The sequence below is a fragment of the Bacillus rossius genome, chromosome 1 (genome assembly GCF_032445375.1).
Source record: "Bacillus rossius redtenbacheri isolate Brsri chromosome 1, Brsri_v3, whole genome shotgun sequence".
NCBI classification, from domain to species: domain Eukaryota; kingdom Metazoa; phylum Arthropoda; class Insecta; order Phasmatodea; family Bacillidae; genus Bacillus; species Bacillus rossius.
Genome location: NC_086330.1, coordinates 166193362 through 166214498, shown reverse-complemented (window position 1 = coordinate 166214498; position 21137 = coordinate 166193362). Strand labels below are relative to the sequence as shown.

At 36.7% G+C, this 21137-nt stretch overlaps 2 protein-coding genes across 2 annotated transcripts in view; one reads left to right on the top strand and one right to left on the bottom strand.

Annotated features, from left to right (window-relative positions):
* Nucleotides 1-21137, bottom strand: part of LOC134527097 (discoidin domain-containing receptor 2-like) — a 745508-nt gene that overhangs the window by 409089 nt on the left and 315282 nt on the right. The window lies entirely within an intron of this gene.
* LOC134528597 (uncharacterized) lies at nucleotides 284-20991 on the top strand. Its single transcript, XM_063362349.1, has 4 exons — nucleotides 284-1541; nucleotides 1647-2093; nucleotides 14037-14239; nucleotides 20888-20991. Exons 1-4 carry the CDS (start codon nucleotides 976-978, stop codon nucleotides 20989-20991), a joined length of 1320 nt encoding a protein of 439 aa, XP_063218419.1. The 5' UTR covers nucleotides 284-975.

Sequence of the window (21137 nt, the reverse complement as noted above, 5' to 3'; positions counted from 1 at the left end):
TAAATAACTGAAGGCTATGTAAGTCGTACAGTGAAAACTTATGTCATAACAGTTAAGTTAAAAGACTCCAAAAATTATACAAATCGTTATTTTCAGGCCTGGGAAACATATTTGACAGAAAAGATTCAAAAATCTGGCGAAGAAGAGAAGAAAATAGCAGAAGGCAATGAACATTTTTGTAATGGAATTCCATACATAACAGTTGTAGGTGATGGTGGTTGGGGAAAACGCACTAACGGACATGGATATAATTCATCTACAGGAGTAGTGAGTATGCAGTGACTACTGAAAGTAATATACATACAGTAATTCACATACTGTGAATATTTTTTTCTTTAGGAATGTTTATTACTTTTCATAATAGTGAATACCTATACTAATAATCAACTGGAGAAAAACCTGCGTCCAATGACATAATGCTAGAAAACTTCACAATATCATCTACTGTCTCCTTTTAATTTTTTTCTTTGGCTGCTGATTTTGTGAAAAGCTGTTAATTTTGTTTATCTCATATGACAGATAAATCATAAATCAACTCTGTTATTTTAAAATATCCGATGCTGGTTGAATTTCTTCAACGGTCACTTATACCTATATTGTAGAAAAAAATCACTCTTTACAGTCTAGCCTATCGCTAAGAAAATATCTCATCTTGCCTGCATGTGTAGATAGTTAATGCAGCAAACTAAACATTAAGCTCTGTTAATATTTTATACATAATTTTAAAGCTACATATACTTGCATATTTGTAATTCATGTTAATTGGTTGTGTACATGTATTCACTCAATCGCCTATAAGTTGTTACAAGTTACTTTTCTGATTTACAGGCTGTTATAATTGGACAAGAAACCCAAAAAATTATTTTTCTTGGAGTCAAAAACAAATACTGTAGCATTTGTTCCTTGGCAAAATCAAAACACAAAGATGTATCAAAACACGTGTGCTACAAAAACCATACAGGTTCTTCAACTAAAATGGAGAGAGATATTATCTGCGAAGGATTCAATCGCAGCATTGAAATGCATGGACTCATGTATAAGCATTATACTGGAGATGGGGATTCTGCAGTTATTGCAGCAATTCAACAAACATGTAGCTACGGACGACTAGTTACAAAAGTAGAGTGTGCTAACCATGCTACTAGGGCATTTTGTGAGAAAATGCATAAGTTAGCAACAAACACATCATACCCATTAGAAGGTAGAAAACTTCTTTTGGAGACTACTGTTGATAGTAAAATATCAAGACTAGAACGACTAGTCAAAGGAGTTAGAACGGCAATAAAAGAATCTGCTAAACTTGATGGCATTTGTGCAGTTGAAACACTTAGAGCAGATTTGCGAAATGCTCCAGAACACGTGTTTGGGTGCCATGAAAATTGTAGGTCAACATTCTGCAAAAGAAAATCAACTGGAGAAACAAATCTTCTTCCTGACCTGGAAAAAGCTGGACTCCTCCAACCTCTCCGAATTTTAATAGCTAATTTGGAAAAGAAAGCTGACAAACTCGTTAGTAACAGCACCACGAACTCCGCAGAACGGTGAGTACCATTTAATATTTTCATAGCTTATGTATGTTAAATAGTTTATAAGCTTATATTTACAATGTTAAATATTATCCTATATGTGGGCAATGTTTGTTACAGGTATATGTCTCTAAATGCTAAGTTTACTGGAGGTAAACGCATTGATTTTGGTAAACGAGGAAGCTACTACAGACGTTGTTATGGAGCAGCTATCGCACACACAAATGGCCCGGGCTGGCATTCTAGTCCCTGGAAGAAAATGCACGGCCGCAGTCCCGGTTCAGTGTGTAAACAACTATGCCACAAACGTGAAGAGAAGTCTTCGAAACGAAAACTTTACTATCAGGAGAAAGGTGCGCCCAAAAAAAAAAGGAAACGAGGAGGAGGCCCCGATGAACACTATGGAGATGAAGATTTAATACCAGAACCTGACATTCCAGAACAAGATTTGGCATACCGCTGCGACCAAGTTTTACGTAAGCTTAAAGAAGAAGCTGACACCAAAGAAAAAATAGATTCCATAGAGATCGCAACACGTGGTCAGCATGATAGTGAAAAATGGCACGAGTATCGCCTGAATCGTCTTACTGCATCAAATTTTGGAACAGTTATCAACAGACGCGATAACACATCCTGTCACAATTTCGTCCGAAATTTGTTATTTCCTAGGGAATTTAATTCTTTATCAGTAATATATGGGAGGGTACACGAACCCGAAGCATTGTTAAAATACAGTGTTGCAAAATGAGTGACTGTAAACCCATGTGGTCTCTTTATTTGTGGTGATCAACCTTTCCTCGCTGCAACTCCTGATGGTCTGGTGGATGAAGATGTGATAGTAGAAGTTAAGTGTCTACCCTCTGTAAAAGACAGAAAGTTAGTGGATGCAGTACAAGACAAAAAATCGTCAGTTTGTTTGGAATTAAAAAATCATCAGCTACGATTAAAAAGAAATCACAAATACTACTATCAAGTTCAAGGGCAGCTGAACATTTCAGGGAGAAGATATTGTGACTTTGTAGTATTAACCGAAAACGATTTCTTCGTTGAAAGAATAGAAAAAGATGAGAACCTATGGATGAATGTGATGATGCCAAAACTCCAGAAATTTTATATGAACTGTGTATTGCCAGAAATTGTAGATAGCAGAATCAAGAGAAAAATGAGTATTCGAGACCCACTCTATATTATTCAAGCACAGGAAGAAATGAAAAAGAAAGCGAAATCTAAGAAATAAGGCGCCGAAGTGTTTTCACATCAAATTTGTGCATATGTATAATATAATATTAAGTAAATGGCGTATTGTTTGAGTAAATTTTCCAATAACTTATTTCCTAAATCTTAACAACTGACAAAAATTGGCACCGCAAGACTTCGTTATTTTAAATCTTCATAACGGTGCAGTGTTAATTATTTTGTGTTCATATTTGTAAATACTCTTCACAAAAAGAGTTATGTTATGTTAGTTTTTGAGCTGCACTACTCTTAAAAATATTATTGTTACATTTTTACAACACATCTTGAAATAATATGCAATAACATTATTTGGATTCGTTATAGTAGGCCTACAGCATTACGAACTCAGGAGAATATTTAAGAATGTGTTTGGTAACGAAAGTGTTGAACTATTTAAGCTTAAAACAATTTATATATCGCAATGTTCTAGACATAGTTCGACGTCCAGTGACTTGCAAGTTAAAAAAAAATAAATACCCAATTCTGTGATAGATTAAATAAACTTATTTAAGATGCTACCAACTATGTAAGAGAACTAAAGCGACTCGAAGCAGAGACCATTCCGGCGTCGATTATGAGAAGACGGATGGGTTTCTGCACTCGACGTAGTGTACTTGAATTGCTGCAGTTCTCATTGTCCTCGTCCTGCTACCGACTACACCGACGGAACACCATCAGCCACGACGCATACTATATACGCCTCTCTGTCTCAGCAAGCGTAAGTCATTCCAAATCAAAGTACCGTATGTGTGTGTGTGTGTGTGTGTGTGTGGGCTCTAGTGCTTTAAAATAATATTTTATAAATATAACGTTTATTCCGGTTTGGCCTAGGCGCATGGCGGAAGTATTGAAATACTTCCAGGGTATTTAAGTGTTGTAATTTATTGTGTGTAGCTACTATATATTTATACTTTGGTATATGTTTTCTAATTTAATCTTCACGATCAAAACTATTTTAGTATTTACTATATTTGTTTGAAATTGTATCAGATATCATAATTTTAATTTATATTGTGTAATATTTAATTAATTTGGTCATTTGGTATATATCAAGAACAGTTTTACAGTCCTTAATGCAATTTTATCTGTTCTCTGAGCATTCCTCGTTCTGTAAAGAACTTATGTCACAACTTAGGCACAGAGAGTACACGAGCTGCAGCCATCGGCAAGTGTTTGTTTGATGTTTGCAGTCTGTTAGGATACCGAGTCCTAGGAGCTGCAACACATAAATCTTTAATATATATATAGCCTATATATATATATATATATTCATACTCAAACGGTATTTTTTAAACAAACCTTGATATTCTAAGTAGGTATATAATCTTCACATTTTACACATTGTAACCTTTGTACACCTACTGTATAGCAAACGCCACTTTATTCAGTGAGCTCTCTGTTGAATCAGTTAGCTACATAGAAGGTTACAGATAAAGATTAACATAAAAAGTGACCACAAACCCTAGTATGCAAAAAAAATAACAACAATTTAACATTAGGGGCAACCAATAAAACATTTAATTGTAATTATCGAAAAAAAATGTATTCTGTTTAAACAAAATTTCATTTGAAGCAGTAAAATAACAATTATTAAAATTGGACAAATACTTTAGTTATAGAAATTAATGTCAATAAAATAAAATTTAGTTTGATGCAGTAAAATAACAATCATTAAAATTGGACAAATACTTTAGTTATAGAAATAAATTTCAATAAAATAGATTGTTCAATTTATTTTACACAGTTAATAGAAATTATGACCAAAGTGATAATAATATATATATTTATATATCGGGTCAAACCAATCCAGTCCAAACTAGACTAAAATTGTAAAATTGCATTTAGGACGGCACACTAGAACAAAAGTTTTAGTTTTCTCAGGGATAATTGCACTCGGTCTAGCTCAACGGTGGAATCAAGTTCTCTTGGTTACAGACCTCTGAGTGTGCCGTCGACAGTTTAAACTCATTTAATAATTTAAATTTCAGGCCACAATGTTCAAAACAGTTAATGGAATAAAGGGAAAACAGTTTGTAGAAGCTTATAGGGCTTTAGGGGGCTCATGTAAGTCGCAGGAGGTACGGCGTCAGTATCCCCGAGCCACGCACAGGAACGATAATGGCCTACCTCTAGGCTGATGCTGTCTCTGGTGGTATGCCGCAGATATCTCGTCCCAGAAGCGTGCACTCGGAAGTCCTGTTGTACAACCACACTACGGCTATAATGGGTAGATTTTATAACCACTCAAACGTTCTATATTAAAACTTTTACATCGCCTGGAGCAGCAGTGGCCTGCTCCAAGCCTACACCCTTATCAGCAAGATGGCGAACTTTTTTAAAAACTTGTTCCTTCGGCCCTAAAACCCACGCTAACTTCGTTTGAAAGCCCGGGCAACAAAGCATTGTTTCCCGGAGCCAATCAACGTCCGCATAGCATGATTAGATCACGGAAAAGCAGTTCAAAACGAAACTTATCAAAGTCACAAAAACGGTTCAGAAATAAAATATAATGGTCCGAAAATTCATTAAAATCCACCAAAATAATAATTTAGTTAAGTTCATAGCCGAAAATGTCACTTTTAAATACCGTCAGAAAAATGTAAACAAACAGACTGGTTGCTATGGCAACGACGGCATCGTGGCTAGCGGCGCGCGCATAGAGAAAATAACTCTATAATCACGTGTGATTATAACATACACAAGGAAAAATAATAATTTTATATTTATTTATGTTTAAAAAAGACAAAAACAATTCCAATAATTCTTAGCATGCCTTGCAGTAACCTTCAACTCATATTTTTTTTCAACCTGTAAAGCTAAAATTGTGGGTTTTAGCAAACGAAAGTGCTACTCTTATGAAGTGCAATACATTATAGGAATCTTTTTTTTTTTCATATTAAGATAGTAATGAGGATTTTCTGTATTAAACTAAACTAACCTATTTATTATCCTTTGGACGGATGTTTTCCTACAAACGATTTTGTCGAGAATCTTCATCACTAGTCGGGAAGTAATTAGAACAAAATACGACAGTTATGTGATCCGATATCGACACGCTTTTTTTCGTGGACGACTATTTTATAATCTCTGTGTAATAAAACGAAAAACTACATAATATATTCCCGGCAGTCGCAACATGGTAACGACTACAATAACGGTAAACATTTCTAGCAACCCCAACAAATATGTTAACATTTTCTTACTGTTTATAAGAAATCTGATTTGTGCCAGGCTTTATTTATAGTATTTCAATAACAGACAAAACATGGATACGTTTTTATAATTAAAAAGAATATAATAGGAAGAGATCAATTAGTCAATGTGAGTGGCACAGTTGTTCTTTTGGGTTCGGGCCCACCCATAATTTTGTAATAAAAAAAGTTTATACTATTTAAGTGCAAGTTTTTATACAATTGTGTTAAGTAAAAATTTACTATTATAGGTGAGCTGAGCAATTATTATTCAACTTGTTACATATGCATATAATAATATAATAAGACGCAAAAGAAATGTTATACATACATAAGTATAGATACATGAGTATTTTTGTTTGAAGGCCTGTATACAGTAAAGAGGCAAGCCTACTAGCTCCCCTACTAAATGGCCAATAAACGAAATAATCTTGCAAAAGAAAATAAAAAAATTACCCTGGAAAACGAAATGTTTTTATTGCAAATTATATGTAAAATGTCTAAGAAATATAATAATGTAAAAAACCTAGTACACAACTTTTCTTTAAAAATGGCCGGATTATAGGTGGAAATACTCAAGTCTGAAAAATTTGACAAATGTTTCTGTATTTAAAAAACCTATTTGTTATTATTCATTGAGATTTGATTATTATTATTATTTTTACTTTCGGTGAAAGCGTGTCTCTTATTTTTGCAGTGTTGAGTTTCTTAAAATTATAAGCAATTAATTCGCTTACCAGTTAGTTTCCATGTATTTCAAACTAGGAAATATGCAGCGCATGATACGTTGATAAATTTCAACGTATTTATTAACATCAATAATAATAATTAATCGACTTATCTTAGATACGAAAGTTAAACGTTATATATATATTTATTTATATATATATATATAATTGTATAGCACACAGTGCGCAGGAAGTATATGTGTGGATGAAGCATCAGAGAATTGAGGAAGAAAATTAAACACAGTCGAATAACTATCTGTGAAAATATGGCATTATAGGCGTGCCATGGAACACATGTAAACGCAAAATTTTGTTCCTTGCTGACGTCAAGCTTCGGAACGGGCAGCAAGTACCAGGCGACCGACTACGAGTGGGTTCTGCAACTCTCAGCTGCCTCTCTGTGTCACCGTTTCCCCCTCCCCCTGAGCAAACACCAAGCCATCGCGACTACCTGCTGCCAGCCTGCAGGCAGTTAGCCAGCCCTCCGCTAGGAGAAGCACGGTCGATTTTCTTCCGCGCGTCCCCCTGTCGTTGTTCGGGAGCCCAGCGACATGACCTTCCCCCTCGAACACTATCTCGCGGCGCGACCCTGAGACTTATACAGTGCTCTTGGGGCGTTCAGTGCTCAGTTTTTATGCTATTGTGAGTGATGTATCAGTCTGAAGTCATTCGGAAGTAGGGACGTTTTTTGGACCTCTTGAACAGCCTTAAGCCGCTTTTAGGAGTTTTCGTTTTTTCTAGGGCAAAGCGACTTTTGAGGATTTTCGAAATCCTAATTTTTGAACTGTGGAATTATTTGAGATTTTTTGGCGGAATTTATTTCCACATAAATGGTAATTTTGGCGAATTTTGAGGAATTTTGGGCAAATTTTGCCCAATTTTGGCGGATTTTGGCGATTTTTGAGGATCAAATTAAAGGTCAAGGTCAAAGGTCAAGGTCAAGGTCAACCAAGATGGCCGCCGTGACGTCACAATCCAAGATGGCGGACGTGCCCACACGCTCCACAGCCTGGAAGCCTGCCGCCGGACATACATTCATATACTACTCACCTACCCCACAGAGAAATCCGCACTTGCCACATTCACCATTTTTTTGAGGGACAAGTGCAGACCAAGTTACAAGTCCACTATAAATATCAAATTCCACTAAAACTGACCAAAATTATTAAAGAACAAATTATAATACTCTACTTATCACTTAACAATCAGAAGAAACTCTGTACTTGAAGGGATGGTTTGGGATATAACTTTGGAGGTCAACCTAAGCACACCAACTTTCAACAACATGTGGCAGTTGAAATCTTCCCTTCCTCTTAACAGTGACACTAGCGCACTCTTGTGTCAGAAGCTCAAAGCATCGCGTGTTTCTCAAGTAATATTCCAAATGGCAACTGGTTTACTTCTGGAGGGAAGTTGCGCACTTGCTCCAAAAACGCACTTGTCCCACATTACCTAATATCAGTTAGTTTATTTAAACACGAACTCACATAGGTCATTGCGGTGTTTAAAAAAAAGCTGTTTAAAACAAAACACTCTTCATTGTTAAACGTGCATAATCACCCAGTTTGAAATGGAATATGAATAGGGGCATGGATTTTTCGTGGAAAAATATCAAGATTACTTACGAGTTAAAATTGTGAGTTTTATGTTCTGCTCAGTTTTTTTATGATGCACATAAAACATCGGCAAAAGAATTGTGGCAATTTCATGCGGAAGCAAACGAGTCCTGAATGGCCCGGCCGAATAAAGCTATTGCCAATCACAAGTAAGAAACAGTTGTAGCCGGTGTTACCTAATTGCAGTCTAAATGAACAGTCGGATTACTTCGCGAAAAAAAAAAAAAAAAAAACCTGCCCGTAAAACGTAATCTAAGAAGTCGGTTTCCGTCTTGGTTTATACGAATATCTGTTTAATTGAGGCGTACCCTTGCTATAAATTCTATAAGTGTAGTGTTGTTTCTTGCAGTGTACTGAATGTTTTCCGCTGTGTACGCACCTGGAAGTATTTTCACGTGCGGGAGAGAGACAGAGAGAGACAGAGAGAGAGAAGGAGAATGCGCTGGGACAACCCAGGACCACGGGCTGGTCCGCGCGCCGAGCAGAGAGCCCTTCTGAGAGGGTCGTTAGCGGCGAGTATCTCCACGCACGGCTAATTCCCCTTCTTCCCCCTCGACCAAGTCCTTCCCGCTCCACCGCTACTCCAGAACATTCGCTCGAGGCCACGCCCAGGGAATATTCCAGCCCCTCTCCCCCCATCTCACCAGCACTTCAACCAACCACCGTGCCGCACGGCTGAGAATTTTTTGTCCGTCCGCGAGAGGCATTACGTCGACGTGCAGAAGGACCGTCATTAGAAGTCTCGCGAGGTGAGCTCCCCTCCCCCCTCTTCCAATAAAAGCCATCTCTGCTGCTGCGAAGATATGCGACATGACAACTACTGCCAACATTTCACACCATTAACTAGCCAATGTATGAAGGCTTTAAAGCAACATTAATTATTATTTCCTACATTTAACACTTAAATACACTGGAGGCTGTTAAGGTTAATAAACCTTGTTTGTTATTCAACATAGTCCAACAGAGCAAAGTGTAATAATAACTAAACTATCATTGATTTTTTAAACAAATTATATCTACTAACGTGGTTAAAGTTTTCTTAAAATTTTTTTTTCACTCACTTTTACCATGCTGGCTAGGAAATAGAAATTGACCATATTTAAATACAAAGTTTAAATGAACCACAGATTTTATTTTCTACATAATAATTATGTTAAATGTTCGGCATTAAATAGTTTTGATAGACATTGTAAAAAAAATTAAATAAAAGAAGGTCTCAAAACCCGTTTAAATTTTCAAATATGTATTTGTTTTTACAACTAATCAGTAACTATAATTTTTCTAGAATATTTCTTTTTAAATAAACTAAATATATTTATTTATAGGTTTCCATATTGTTTTATATTTGTAGAAAAATTAAATAATTTGATTACTTATTAACTTGTATGTTTAATACTTATAACTCTTAAGCAATTCTTATGCAGTCTGCGAAACCAATAGAAATATTTTTTTCCCTTGATATTTTATACTTGTAATAACGTATTTAATTATTTTTTGCTTAATGTTTAACAAATATTAAATAAACTTATTTTGCTTAATGACATTTAAATATTATGTGGAAAAATAACTTAAAAATACTTTTTCCTAATAATAAATTTTAAACACGTTAATTAAAATAAAGAATTTTATAACGGTTAATCTGTTGGCAAAAATGTGTTATCAATATAGTATTTTGGGTAACAATAAATTAACTGAATTTTTTGAAAACACAAATTAAGAGCGAAAACACATTTTATTTTGGACAATTTAAAGTTATTTAGTTTTTGCCTTGTTGGGTTGTTCATTGTACCTATATATATATATATATACACACACACACATAAATATATTTATATATATATATATATTTATATACACACATACATATGGAACGTTCTTATATACTAAGTGAAATTTTTTGAATAAGACAGAAACAAGGGTACTTTGAGTAATTTATAGATTATTTCTTCCCCTCCTTCTGAAAGTTTGGTGAGTTCGTGAGTGGCTGAACGCGCGCGAGTTAACTGCGAGTGGTGCGCTGTGGGAGTTGCCCAACTCCCGCGCCCCAAGAACTTTATGGCAGCAGCTGTCACGCAGGAAGAGACCTCGTCAGAGATCGCAGCCGCCGCCCTCGCAGATGTGCAGATGTGCGGCCGGGAAGCCGAGATCCAGGAACAACTTCGGAAACACTGTCGCTCGTGATCAACCAGCTCCAGATTAAGAGTTATTCCTAAAATTTATCACGGGGACGATTGTAACAGGTGTACATGATAATTCACAAGGAGCTTACGCTGCATACTTGGCTTATTCCTTACGTTTAAAAAAAAAATATTTCTATTAATGTGGCTCGTATTGCCAGCTTTGAAATTGTAGGTCAACAAATTTGAAATGCCTTAATACGAACTGCATACTCCGTATGGACTGCGCAAACACTTACTTGCGCGTTTACTGCATGCCGCTACAGTTATCCAATACAGCCGTGTGCAGCGATGTGTATGGAAGTAGACGGAAATATTTGTTGACTCTTGTGAGCAAAAATTAGATTCTCAGCTGTAAAAAAATATACGATTTTATGACATCTTCGTTTTAACCTCTGAATATGTCTTTATTGCATTCGTCATTTTCCTGGTGTTTTAAAATAATAATTTTTGAAATAAAAACCAAACATTTAAATAATATACTGAGCATTATGTGACTAAATGTATAAGTAATGATAAGTTGAGACTCAGCACGATTCATCCTTTATATTGTGTAATTCCAAAGTTTATTCTAAAATAAAAGTAGCTAATTTTTTCATAATAATTCCTGTAGTGTGCGTGAAAATCATCGCATCAATTATTAGATATAAATAAATTATAGTTATATTTACGGAAACATTGTAGGTATATACGTTAAATGATTGGGATAAAATTTTAACATTATTTTCTTTGTCGCATTACAGTGAAATATTTTGGCATCAACTTTGTAAAACATTTCTTGTGAAAGGTTACTTTTTTTTTACTGTGAATCAATCTCGTTAACGTCAGGGGCTGAATAGTTTATTAGCCGGATCTTTTTTCATATTTTCGTATAAGCTTTTGAATAGGAAATGAAAAATTTCGCGAGCTAGGTGACTTTTACGTTAAAATCCATAAAACATTTATATGCCCTTGCCCAAATCGTTCATTCTTTAGCTACTGAATTTGTAAAAAAGTGATGAGCTTGTTTTACAAAATTGTATTACTTCTTTTGTACACGGTATTTTTTATTGGTCTAAGATCACTGGGGCTTGTAATACAGTCTTTGATCAAATTGAAATTAAATAAAAGCTTATAAGTATTTACAATTAAAATTTTTAATGATATTTAATCGAAAAAATATATATATTTCGTGATTGAATTTAAAATATGTTACGCCCAAATACCCATGCTCAAATTTTTGAATATTTTAATACCACTTCTTGCTTGCAGAAATAAATCCAAAATGGTTACCTAATTATTGGGGTACAATGCGTGCCCCAACTTTAGAAATATATATATATATATATATATATATATATATATATATATCATTGTAGCTGGTCGCATTGACGGAACCATATTTAAGAATATATTTCTATTAGATGAATGGATCTCTGAATTGCAAATAGTGGATAAAGATTGTAATTTCTAGTGGTGAAAATGTATATAAAATTTTCGGGAGAATCCGTAGAAATTATCTTAACGCATCAAATCATTTAAAAGCAATGCAATAACCCAAAGTGGTAAGTAGGCTTAGCCTAATGTTGGATCGCATATCCAAATAATAGAATAATGTTTTATTGGTTAAACCAATTTAGTAATATTTTCCTTCATCTGTTCTCTCATTAGGGCACACGGGTCAAAAAGTCATGAAGCGGTTAGGCAAACCAAAGAATTCAGGAGCTCAGCGACTACTGGATCAATGATGAGGGAGCAGAGTGTGTTTAAAGGCCATTATTATATATCTAGCGACAAAAAAATTTGCGATATTATTTCGCGAAAAGAAATAATTCAAACACACACAGACTACTTATGTTACTTCTTCTTCTATCTGAGCAAGTTTAATATAAAGAACTTTATTTAGAGCCACTAATATGTCTGGGGTATTTGAATAGCACAGTAGATTTTATTCACATAAATTTTAATATAATTTAGTTTAAATAGTGGACTACAGTGTTCATAAAACACCCTCAACGACTTTAAAGTAGTTATAAAAATAATAAGTTGTTATCAATGTTACCTCCTGTCCGGAAGGGCGGGAGGATAAGGTTTAGAATCTCAGAGATTGGTTCAAAAGTTCGTGAAATAAAATATTTTTTATTGACAAAACTTGTAACATCATTACACGAATGATCAGACTTGACAAACTTCTGAGGTATTACTGTATGACTAGCACAATGAGAAGTGCCCAAGGTGTCTGTGAACAGATTAACAAGATTAACAATATTGCATCACTTATACAAATTACACAAATGTAATAAGTGCCTTTTTCTAAAGCAAACAGCAATTTTTTATTTTATTTTTGGCAAATATCACGGTAACCAACGAACGTCAAATTATTAGGCTACTTACCATTCAAGTTTTTGGCACATTCAAATATTACGTTAATTATCTTTACTAGCCTTAAATTTAACATTGCCAAACAATATCAATTTACCGTTATAAAATAAGACATGACGAATATAATCAAGGACAACTGAAATGAAATTTCTTATAGCACAGTTTACATATTTCCTGTAACTGGTTTACACAGTTTATGAAAATATTGATTAAATACACAATACATACACTCTCACTGTGGTATGATTAAAGGAAACAATACTTTAAAGTTATCAAACAGTTTTCCTGGTGTAAGTGTGCATAGTCTCGGTCTTACTTATTATACATCTCACCAGACCCAAATTTCAAATTTATTACACTTAAATGTTTATGTCCTTACACACACATTTTGTTATAGGCAGCGAGTTCTATTCACATATCTCCTGACTAGTGACAGCGGTACTCGTATTCCGTGGTGCCCCGCCAATATTGCGGCGAGTATTCTTTCATTTACTCGCCTTGGTAGGTAGCTGCTTCCTGGAGAACTCAGCAGACAACCCCGCTGGTAGCGCACCCGCTACATCAGTTGAATGGGCAGGGAGGTTCTGGATGGACGCCTGCCACGGAGTTGTTGACGTCTTTGTGGACTCGCCCTGTCAGTCGTTCTACGTCTCCTGCGAAGTAGCTGTGTACTGATGGTTAAAAAGAAACGGTCATTTCATTGACCAGCACTGTTCAGAAACTTAGAGAAATGTTCAGTCGAATCCAGTAACGTAAAGGATATGTTGGTTACGGACGTGTCAGTTTGTTACGTCACGGTAATCATCAACTTACTGCTGGTTGGTACAATTTACGTTATGCGAATGGCCTCGACCTCTCCTCCGACACTTGCCACACTGCCCCACTGCCGTATTACAATCAGCTCCAATCAAACACTTCCATGCCCCGTGACCTTCACGAGACAATTTCCTTTATTCTACAGACGAGGCAAAACTTCTGTTTCCTCACTCTGCGAAAATATTTCTGCTTGAAATTATTCTAAGTACCTCGTGGACTTGTGTTTTTTTTCTACTAGGTTAAAAATAATTTCTGAGTCCCTTACGGACTTAGTTTCTGACGGCGTCTCTTACCGTATTTTCCTGCTGAAGTGGTCGGCACGTCCGCGGGCAGCGTGACGGAGGAGGTCTTTGGTGCGGGTCGTGGTCACCGCATGTTCACGCAGCCGGGCGAGTCAGAGACTAACTGCAGAAGCGTTGGCTGGGCCCGTATTTATAGTCCGCCGGGCCCCGACCGAGGAACAGTCTGGATACCCGCGGCGGAAGTACGTCATGTTGATAGTTCCGGACGAAGCCCGCGAAGCCGAGCGGAGTCGAAGCTGCCCGAGCGGCTCCGATGTATTGCCGGCCGGCGCGCAGGAATCGAAAGGTGAGCGCCCCTGTGCTGCGGTTGGTATCCATCAGAAGGGCAGAGGCGCTGTCTGGTAGTCTTTACAGTTACGCAGTGCGAAACTGCGTAACATCAATAATGTGTGACTTGGTAAATGATAGGACATTCTCCTCAAGCAATAAGAATTCTAAAATATTTTTATTATAAGCAGTATTACTCGTAAATTTTACTCCTGCGCCTGGGTTCGGGGTGTGGATTGGTATTGTCAGTGTCCGCCATCTGCTATGATTTATTTGACCGCAGCCGCCATCTTGGATGATCTTATCCTGGATCACCCTTTTGGATTTCTCCACCTTGGATTATAACATCACAGCCACTATTTTGTTTTATAGAACTTTCTGCCACTTTGGTTCTTTGCCCTTTTATATTATAAAGCTCTTATCATATTGGAATATAACGTCACATCCGTTGTCTATAAATAAAAAAATACATCCACCATTTCCGATCACAGAACTTTCAGCCAGGTCGTATTATGATGTTAAATTTACCATACAAAAAATTCGCAATTATTATCCAAATATCGTAAAAAATAATTCATACAAACACATCAATGCCCTTAAAGTCCTCGGTTAGATTCCCGATTATGTCATTCTATTAATTTCTGACAGGTAATTCCCCCAAGATGGCTGCTAGCTGATAGACCTCCACCACTATTGCCAATAAATATAAATTACACCAACCAATATGACATCATGATGGCCATCTTAAATCCACCATCCTGTTTTCGTCTGCTTGAGTTCATTGCCACCATATAGTTTCAATTTTTTAGCTGCTAAAGTGCAGTAGTTTCAATCACCAGAACAACTGCCTTCGTAGAATCCGCCATCTTGTTGGCTATCTGTGCCGTTTATTGATATGGCTTTGACTAGGTGTTTGTTGGGACAGGAACACTGTCAAGGCAACGATGAAATGTGAATGTACTCTGTCTTTCGGTTGTCTGTGTATATTCATCGCAGGTCGTTACAAGTCCTGAAATGTACAGTTGAGTGTTGCAAATGCAGATGGAACGATGCTAGCTGGAAGGATTGTATGTGGTCTCATGTGTTGGGCGGCCCAGTTTTAAGGTTCACAGCAATTTAGCAGCTGCTGAGTCTGTTCGTAGGACAGAAGAATGTGCGAAAACCACCAATGCTTAGCACTTCCGTCGCAGTTTTCTGTGTATGTGCATTGATATCAAGCATCTCAGTATTTTTTCTCACGTACACATTGGCAAGATGGAACGAAAAAATATTCTTGCAAGTCAGATTACCAATGAAGATATGATCAGTTGCACATATTTATAGATACAGGAACCGTGCAGGTTAAGAAAATTCTACTCGCAATTGGAGAACCATTTACGCAATGGCTGCGAGTTGCGACATGCGTCCAGTCTTGTCGCAAATGTGAGGTTGTTGCCATACATTTCGCTGAGCTTGCACAGGCAATACAGCAATAGTCCACCTACAGATAAAAAATTTCAGCAGTCTTGTCACAAAACTTTCTCAGCCATTTCTTTTGCAGTAGAAAATCTTCATGAGTGTTTTTCACTTGGTGGTATGGAATTTTTCCTTCGTCATACTCAAGGCCGTGGAAATGTTTTCATATCCATTCGTTGAACGCTTTGTTTTTTCCTTCCAGTTTCCTTCCAGGTTTTCGTGTTCTCTCCTCGTATTCATATGTGACGACAATCTCCAAGGGCACGAAGACATTTTGGCTCTAAAAACCTTGAAGTTTGCAGTACATCTTGTCTGTAACAATAATGGTTGGTCGTAACTTTATTAAAATTGTAAACGCCCTAGTATTTATAACAGAATATTTACAAGATTGTTTCGACGATTGTACGAACCAAGTCAACAGTTAAGTATCAGACAAAAAAAAATTGTGTTTAGTGGAATATTTCCGCTTGTCTAAATCTCAATTCTACAGTCAATGATGTATTATACATTCTTCCAGTTTGGAAACTTCAAACACCATTAACGGAGACTTGTTCTTTACACTATTGGGATTCAGTATCGGGAAATGTCTGCTACCATTGCTGGATCGTAGCATATATTTGATATGTGAAAGGTAATCTTTCGTTTTCCATGTCCGTGATCAAGTACAGGTAAGGATACCTTTCTCTGTTCGAAAATATTTTTAATTTACATATTTGCCAGTTATTGAACGACTGGCTCACTCTTCCTTGATATGTCATTGTCTGACGCCCGACGAGAAAACCAACAAAATATTGACAGGAACATTCAGGAGCACACAGAGATAACCAAAGCACGTTATTGTTAAAAATATATCAGTTAACAAAAAAATAGTTTTAAAAAAATCACAAAATATTTCGGGCTTGCGCTAGAACTCTATCCTTGCTGAACAAAGGAGAAGTTCACAAGCTAACAAGAGTTGTTTGGTAATTGTTTAAATATTTTTTGTGGTTCTCTGATCTTGATTAAGCAAAAACGTGTGTTGGTTTTTTCTATGTGCTACTGATTATTCCGGTCAATATGATGTTGGTTTTGTCTATATGCTCCTGGGTATTTCTGGCGAGACTTCTGCATTAATTATTATAGTCCTTCTAATTATTCATGAGAAAACAATCCCTGGAATGAATTTTTTTTTCCGAAATGAATCAAACATTTTTATTCAGATTTTCGTTTAATGAGTGAATTCATTTTACCAAATTGGCACGTGGTTTCTCCAAGTGCTTCAGGTCATTCATGACGATATCTTTGTTGGTTTTCTCCGTGTGCTACTAGTTATTCCTGGTGAGATTTCTGCTGATGTTCTCCGAGTGATTCTGGTTATGTATGAGAAATATATATCTGATGAAAAAATTATTACCTAATGAAAAACGTAATTTTATTCGGTTTTACATTTAATTAGTAAATTTCTGTTACTAAGTCAGCACTTACAATATTTTTACCAGGTAGAATTAAAAACAAAATATCATTAGTATGTAAAATTATATGTCTTAAGACGGCTGAGAATCACTATCATGTTAGACAAACTTCCTTCTATTTGGTGACTATCAGAGCCCTCCTATTGAGATGGTGAGTGAGCATCCCACATCTCACATGAAAGAAAACTGTCTGTACAACATGACAAACGAACATATTCATTACATTGACGAATACTATATCTTGAGACAACTGACAAACACTGACATGTGAGACGAATTTCCTTCTCATTGATGTCTAGCGGAGCCTTTCTTTCTTGCGATCGTAAGTGAGCGTCCCACATCCCACAGAAAATAAAATATTTACCTCAACACAACAATTTACGAAATATGTTATCAATAATGAGTACTTAGTTTCTTGTATGAGATAAAAAACTCTATCAGAAGAAATAATAAAAAATACTATTTAAATAATTTTACGATTTAAAACTCTCAGATTGCACCTGGTGTTAGTCGCTGAAGCTAGCATCGATCCTGGTTCGTTGTCTGCAGCTGTATCGAAAACACACCACTGTAGATACTGCAGCAAGGAATTTGTTCTGAGAGAGAATGCTAGATGTAATGAGAATAATGATAGTGTTAAAATACCACTGCGCAAAATATTTAGCTGTGATCGGTGTAGCAGGTTGTGTACGTGAATTTATAGTTTAAAAAGACATGGCAGAACTTGTAAAGGCAAGCCCACTTATCGAGATATAGTACACCGATAAAGCCTCTATACAAAAGAAGAGTGTGCTGCATGATGTAAATAACTTTCCTTGTCTGAACATGATTATGTTCATTGCTGTTCTGATATGTAAAAAGAACTTAAATTGAAAGAATCTGATGGTTTAAGGAAAAAACTAATGAAAGTATCATCACCATGAAAAGAGAGAATACATACAACTACCTATATCTTAAGTAGATCCTCTGTACTTTGTAAAAATAATATAAAGGAATCTTTTAGACGATGAAAAATTTTCAGCATCAACGATTTCGAATCCGTACAGCAATCCAGGTGAAGACGCTGACTTCTCCGAAGATGGCTACAGTTACTCTGAAGCCGATGACAAGACCAAACACTTTGAAGCAGCACATGAAGATGCCATGATCGAAGCCTGTGATGAAGCCCTGTGACCAAAACGAAGTGATAACATATTATTATTCTGATAAAACTCACGATGATCGGTGGGACGACAGTGATATTAAAAATATTAATAAATAAAAAAAATTACATGAAGATGACAGCAGCAGACGTTATCGACTATACGTCATGGGAAGATCCTAATATATTAGTCGATCGCTGAGACTATTGATGGCATCAATTAGTATAGAAAAAATACTCGCACCTCAACGAAGAGAGCTTCATACTCGAAGAACTGAGGGAAGGTGGCTAAACACAATAACGACTTGTTTTACTTGCATGTGTATAACATTGAAAATAAAAAAAATAAAAATTTTCAGAGTGTTTTTTTTTATTTCTCGAAATATTATTTATAACTTATACAGAGTTATCGTAGCTGTGTGTCCAAAGTGTGCACTGCGTGTTCATTATGTGTTCGGTGGTTGTATTCTGTATCCATTACATGTCCTATTTGGTGTACTGCATGTCCATTCCATGTACTATTTGTGTATTGCGTGTACATTGTATGTTCGGTGTGAGTATTGTTTCCATTGCATGTCCATTGTGCGTATTGTGTGTCCACTGCGTGTCCAGTGCATGTATTGCATGTTCATTGCATGTCCAGTGTAATTACATGTCCACTACGTGTCATGTGTGTATATTGCGTGTTCATTGCGTGTCCAGTGAGTGTATTGCATGTCCATTGTGTGTATTGTTTGTTCATTACATGAACAGTGTGTTTTATGCGTGTGCAATGCCTGTATAGTATATACATTGCTTGTCCAATGCGTGTCCAGTGTTACACTGCATGATTAGTGTGTCGTTTCGTTAAATGTGAGTAGTCAAGTCTGTAGTCAGCTATGAATATTTATTTGTTCAAAACCTCTTGATCTTTATAAAACCTTTTTAAGGTTTTCTTTGTTCTTTACTTATCATAAAAAATGTGCTGTTGGTTTAATTGCTTGTAATTTATTTTATCGGTTCTATAGGTACGACAGTTAGGATACTTATTCTGGACTGCGTGTAATATGCTGTATTTGTTATCTACGAAGAAGGCCTTGTGGTTCGGAGACTTGTAGTTAAGTAGTAGGGCCTATTAATATTATAAATGATTTTATTGTAAAAATGTTGTCACGCATCTACCAAGGACAGAACCGAATACAGAAAGTAAGAAAATATATTAACATATAATTTTTTAAATTTTCTTTTTAATTTTACGGAGATTTTTCGATTTATTATGACAGATTTTCAATACGATGGATAAAATAATCGCAAAATTGTAGATCAGATGTCTGGGAATGACACTGCTGCTATAGCGAATAAATAAAATAATCTTATATGGTGTCAGCGAACTCTAGCAGACAAAAACTAAACGGTATATTCATAATGACCACCATGATAGCATAATGGTTGGCGTAATATAAATTCCTTGTCATTAATGGTAAGGATCAGCCTGCCAGCAGCCAACAGGATGGAAATATCTGTCGCAACTTTTATCAGTAGTATATTTTTTTGGGTTTCTGGCGCTGATGCTAGTGCGAGGTGCAAGGAGCGGGCTAGTGACCGACCGCCCTTACGCCACAGCAGCAATCTTGAATGACATTGACCTTGAAAAAATCCCCAAAATTCATCAAAATGATTCAGAATTTCTTAAATTCTTAAAAATTACTTTATTTCGAGAGAAAACTTCCTCTTTTTAGAAAACAATTCCCCATTTAATTATTCGAAAATTTCACCTGCTTGAAACTTCCTTTAAATTACTAAAGACACATAAAAGCAACCCGCCCTAAGCACCTAGAACATTGACCTTGACCTTGAACTGTGTCCCAATCCTTTACTTTGACCTTGACCTTTAATTTTTACCTCAGTCTCAATCATGGTTTCCGCCATATTGACATCAAGCGCCCCAATACCCCCAATTTAACAACTTTTCTAAAAGATGCCATCTTTAATTTTAATAACATTTCCGGTATATTGGATCTGAAGACCCAAGTCTCTTGCGGTCTACAAAACCGTGCACATCTGCTCCCCCGGTAACTATTCCCAGAGGTCAAACCCGAGAAGGAAAGAAGGCTTGTTCTTTTACATGTTCAATAGTGGAATAAATTCCAATCAAGGGCATGGGCTCCGAGAGCCGAGAATCGGATACAACATTTCCAAAGGCGGTGTGGTTATGGACAGAACAGTTACATCGAGAGGTTTAGGAAACCCATCCCAACATCGGCGCCATCGAACCAGCCGTCAACCCGCCGCATATCCCCAGGTTACCCTCAGTACAAGACCCCACTGAGGAACCAGTGGTACCGACACGGACCCACACATATCACATCGCTGAGACCCCTCGGTCACCCAGTTACTCGTGATCCAGCCGAGACCATCCGACTCTATTAGCATTAAGTAGCACACCAATTCCACTCGTCATCAGAGCGGGGACTCCTATGAGTGTGATCCAAGCATAGGAGCTGCCACTGCCACCACGATTCCATGTCCAACACCGATCCAGGGCCGTTTGAGGAAACCTCAGCAGGAAACACCTTTCATCTAGTAAAGGATCTTGTCCCGTGGCACCCTTCATATTCAGGTGAATTGCTGTCCCGGGCAGTTGATGGCATCAAGCCGCCCCCTAAAGGGCCAAGGATATCCTCAGTTACTCACCTCAGACTCTCCCCCACCAAATGGGTTACAGCTGATGAAACCCTGGGCTGACCCAGCTAGAGGCGACCTCAAGCCACAGATTATCCTTTGGCTATTCCATTAGCATCCTGGGTTCTTCACTGTGAGACACCACCTAGGTTTTAGGGGTCCAAAACCCCCCATCGATGTTTGGATGGTCCATGGGTGTAGCCACCCAT